Below are 4,495 nucleotides of genomic sequence, written 5' to 3' on the forward strand. Positions count from 1 at the left end.
AAAACAATACTATACTAACACAACTTAGTATGTTTTGTAGATCAGACCAGGAACAATACTATACTAACACAACTTAGTATGTGTTGTAGATCAGACCAGGAACAATACTATACTAACACAACTTAGTATGTGTTGTAGATCAGACCAGGAACAATACTATACTAACAAACTTAGTATGTGTTGTAGATCAGACCAGGAACAATACTATACTAACACAACTTAGTATGTGTTTTAGATCAGACCAGGAACAATAGAGGAGGGGGGTTCTATTTGTAAATATTAGATTAATGCATTTTTGTATTTGAAGTGATAAATGATGGAGATAGTGGACATCCTTGTCTGGTTCCCCTTTGTAATGTGTATATAGCATGGGGCTTCAGTCCTACAATCAACTATTGTAAATAATTAGTCAGAACATTTTTCCATGGTGATAACACGTTTTACATTAGCAGTTGTCACAAAGTGCTTATACAGAAACCAGCTTAAAACCCCAAACAGCAAGCGATTCAGATGTAGAAGCACGGTGGCTTGGAAAAACTCTTTAAAAGGCGGAACCTAGGAAGAAACCTAGAGAGGAACCAGAATCTGAAGGGTGGCCAGTCTCTTCTGGTTGTGGGGTGGAGATTTAAGAGTACATGGCCATTAAGGCCAGATTGTTCAACAGCAGGTTCGGTAGAGAAAGAAAGAGAGAGAGGGAGAGAGAGAGGGTTGAAACAGCAGGTCCGGACAAGCACATCCGTTGAACAGGACAGGGTTCCATAGCCGCAGTCACAACAGCAGAAATTGGATCAGCATTACGACCAGGTTGACTGGGGACAGCACAGCCAGGAGTCGTCAGGCCAGGTAGTCCTGAGGCATGTCCTTGTGCTCAGGTCCTCTGTGAAGGGAGAGAGAGAGAGATGAATTAGAGGTAGCATACTTAAGATCACACAGGACACCAGAGAAGACAGGAGAATTATACCAGATAGGACAGACTGACCCTAGCCCCCCAGCACATAGACTATTGCAGTATGTATACTGGAGACTGAGACAGAGGTTCGGGTGTCACTATAGACTGAGTTGAATCTTTCTTCAACAGCTAGCGACTGCCCAGCTGACAAAGTCTACAAGCCCTGCGGTCCTGCAGAACAGCCAACCTGTGATGACAAGTAGGTTTCTATTTAGAGATTGGCTAGCGGCATGTTTTATGTTAACTGAGGTAGACAACGTTATGACTGTCAAATAAGACAAAGAGAAATACCTACCTACAGTTATAGATAGAGTTGCTGTACATTGGAAATAGGAGTGGTCACTGTAATGTTGTGTTCTACAGTCCAGACGAGTCTAGGATGAACTTCACCACAGAAGGCTGCTTCTGTCCTGATGGGATGAAACTCTTCAACAAGGAATCAGGGATCTGTGTTGATAAGTGTGGTGAGTGTCCAGTTACTGCCTTTGTTTCCATTTCATGTTGACGATACAGAGAAGATGGTTAGGACTTAACCTTTTCAAGGATGTTTCAGGTCTATGAATGTTCTACTAAATGGTGGTGTTTGTGTTTTTGAAGGATGCATTGACCCTGAAGGTGTTCCGCGAGAGGTAAGTTAGACCTTTTGGTWTTGATTCATCGTTATTTTATTTMACTAKTTAWTAATAGCCTGTTATCTAGTCCACTGGCTCTGTCATGGATGATGCCAGAGGTTTCTATGAGGACCTACTTACAGCGTCCACACAGTATTATCCACATTGTCTGAAACCCAAATGCCCCCCCTTATGCCCTATATTTAGCCCCCTATGACCTATTTAGTGCACTACWTTTGACCAAACCCATTGATAGAATCACACTCCCTTCTTGTTGTATCTCATCACAGTTCAACGAGAGGTTTGAGTACAAGTGCCAGGATTGCGTTTGTTTGGAGTCCACCAAGGCTGTGACCTGTAAACCCAAGGTCTGCTCCAAACCACCAGTAGAGATATGCACTGGGCCAGGCTTTGTATATGTCAACCAAACCGATCCATCCGATCCATGCTGCTCCAGCCTCGTCTGCCGTAAGGATCTCCCAACKCTTTTTCACCTTACATATTATAATCAGATCTATTTCAACAGTATTGTGCCGACCTGAACCGTCCTGTGCTGGCCTGGATATGTTCTTTTCACATTGTCCTTTCCAGCACGGTTCCAGGAACTGTGGTGGACGTGTAACCAGGCCAGTGCCGTACAGCTGGGCTCAGCTCAGTCGTGTTGAAAACACACACATAGTGAAGACATGAATCAGCTCATATTATTATGTCCATACTCTCTTATTGTTTCCCCTCCTAGGTTGTGACAGCAGCACTTGCCCACCAACCAACATGAACTGTCCTATTGGGTTCGTGCCAGTGGTTTCAGTCCCGGAGGGGAAAATGCTGTCCAGAGCACACATGTGGTAAAGTCTCTTTACCTAGATCTATACATTTAGACTATCTACATGTGGTAAAGTCTCTTTACCTAGATCTATACATCTAGACAATCTACATGTGGTAAAGTATCTTTCCTAGATATATACTATCTAGACTATCTACATGTGGTAAAGTATCTTTCCTAGATCTATACTATCTAGACTATCTACATGTGGTTAAAGTCTCTTTACCTAGATCTATACTATCTAGACTATCTACATGTGGTAAAGTTCTTTCCTAGATCTATACTATCTACATGTTGTATGGTCTCTTTACCTAGAATCTATACTATCTAGACTATCTACATGTAGTATGGTCTCTTTACCTAGATCTATACTATCTAGACTATCTTGTATTGCTGATTTTTATTGCTGAGATAATCTCAGATCTTTTAGACAGTCTCATGGATGGTTGTCTGTGTCTCTCTCTCAATTGGTTGTGTGTGTCTCTTGTCTCTTCCAGAGCCAAAAGAGTTTGTCTTCACAAAGGCATTGAATACCTGGTAATGACAAACTATTCTGCTCTCTCATCTGAACTGTTCATTACATAAATAAACACTGTTTATATATACTTGTTTTAATATATTGCAGTACGTGTACAGAAATCTCATACGCTATAAGGGTTCATGTCAAATAGTGTCAGAGACAGTGGGTTTCCTTGTTCCACTGTATCAGAGGCAGTGGGAATCCTGGTTCCCCTGTGTTAGAGACAGTGGGAATCCTGGTTCCCTGAGACAGGAATCTGGTCCCTGAAGTAATGTGTAATGTAATGAGTTACTTGTTCTTCTAGCCCAATTCTAAAGTACCAGGATCGGAGTGCCAGGAGTGCACCTGCACCAACAAAGTGGACCCCAAGACTGGTCATTACCAAATTGACTGTGGATTCATGCAATGTGACGAAGATTGTGAAAAAGGTAAGAACTGGTATAGCTGCCGTGTCTGCCTCACATTTCAAATAATTACCAAAAGTTGAAATACCATTGAGTAGCTTAAACTTATTCAGTCAACAAGTTTTTATACTTTAATCGGCTGGTTTCTAGACCCAGATTAAGTAATTAAGTAAACCTTGTCTGATTCAGAACTGCCGACAGATTAGTCCTTGATTTTTAAAATAATTCTCAATTGGAAGTGAGGCATCCGGCGGGAGACATCTGTTCTTGAGTTATTCTATTCTATAGAGTCAACTGGGAAGGCAATCGGTTGTACACACTTTAAAACATGTATAATTATTATCATTATCATTATTATTAGGTGTTGCAGCAAGTCACTCATGTTTCCTCTTCTCCTGCAGGGATATGAGTACCAGGAGCCAGACTATTCCTCAGATGACTGCTGTGGTAAATGTGTTCAGACCCACTGTGTCCTCCAGATCAATGGGACCAAGCAGTGTTGAAGGTAGGAGCGGTTCTGTCAGTTTAACTGTCACATTAACTAAGAAGTAGTAAGTAGTTTCTGATAAAATATCTATATTGTGTGTGTGTGTGTGTGTGTGGGGGGGACAAGCTTCCCCATAATGTGAGGACAGAGGAGTGCCTGCCCATCTTCCTAAACCTCTGACACCCTGCCTCTTTTAAAGAGTCTTAAATAAATCCCAGTCCGCCCCACCCCTACGATTGTGATATGTTTGGTGCTCACTTAGCTATCTTATGACAAATGCACTAATGTAAAAACGTTTTGGATAAGAGCGTCTGCTAATTACAAACATTTATGTCATGTGTGTGTGGGTGTGTGTGTGTGTGTGTGTGTGTGTGTGTGTGTGTGGTGTGTGTGTTGTGTGTTGTGTGTTGTGTGTGTTGTGGTGTGTGTGTGTGTGTGTGTGTGTGTGGTGTGTGTGTGTGTGTGTGTGTGTGTGTGTGTGTGTCCAGCATGGAGATACATGGTCAGCTCCTGGTGATAAGTGCCAGCAGTACAGCTGTGTGAAAAACGGTGATAGTTATCTGACACAGAGCTCCAACATCCATTGCCCACCCTTCCAGCAGGCCAATTGCCAGCCTGTGAGTACAGTACACAACATAACAAGAACAGAAAGCGCCAGCCTGTGAGTACAGTACACAATATAACAAGAAACAGAAAGCCGC

The 4,495-nt window shown here is 42.3% G+C and overlaps 1 protein-coding gene across 2 annotated transcripts in view; it reads left to right on the plus strand.

The window, feature by feature from the left end:
* LOC112074573 (intestinal mucin-like protein) overlaps positions 1-2,425 on the plus strand; it is a 9,544-nt gene extending 7,119 nt beyond the window's left edge. For both annotated transcript variants that reach the window (XM_070440585.1, XM_070440584.1), the window contains 5 exons: positions 1,079-1,148; positions 1,313-1,413; positions 1,547-1,578; positions 1,851-2,028; positions 2,300-2,425. In XM_070440585.1, coding sequence (XP_070296686.1) covers positions 1,079-1,148; positions 1,313-1,413; positions 1,547-1,578; positions 1,851-2,028; positions 2,300-2,409 — 491 coding nt within the window. In that variant the 3' untranslated portion in view covers positions 2,410-2,425. The remainder of the gene's footprint in view (positions 1-1,078; positions 1,149-1,312; positions 1,414-1,546; positions 1,579-1,850; positions 2,029-2,299) is intronic.
* The last annotated feature ends 2,070 nt before the right edge of the window (positions 2,426-4,495 follow it).

This window comes from Salvelinus sp. IW2-2015, unplaced genomic scaffold (genome assembly GCF_002910315.2).
Source record: "Salvelinus sp. IW2-2015 unplaced genomic scaffold, ASM291031v2 Un_scaffold2690, whole genome shotgun sequence".
Taxonomy (NCBI): Eukaryota; Metazoa; Chordata; class Actinopteri; order Salmoniformes; family Salmonidae; genus Salvelinus; species Salvelinus sp. IW2-2015.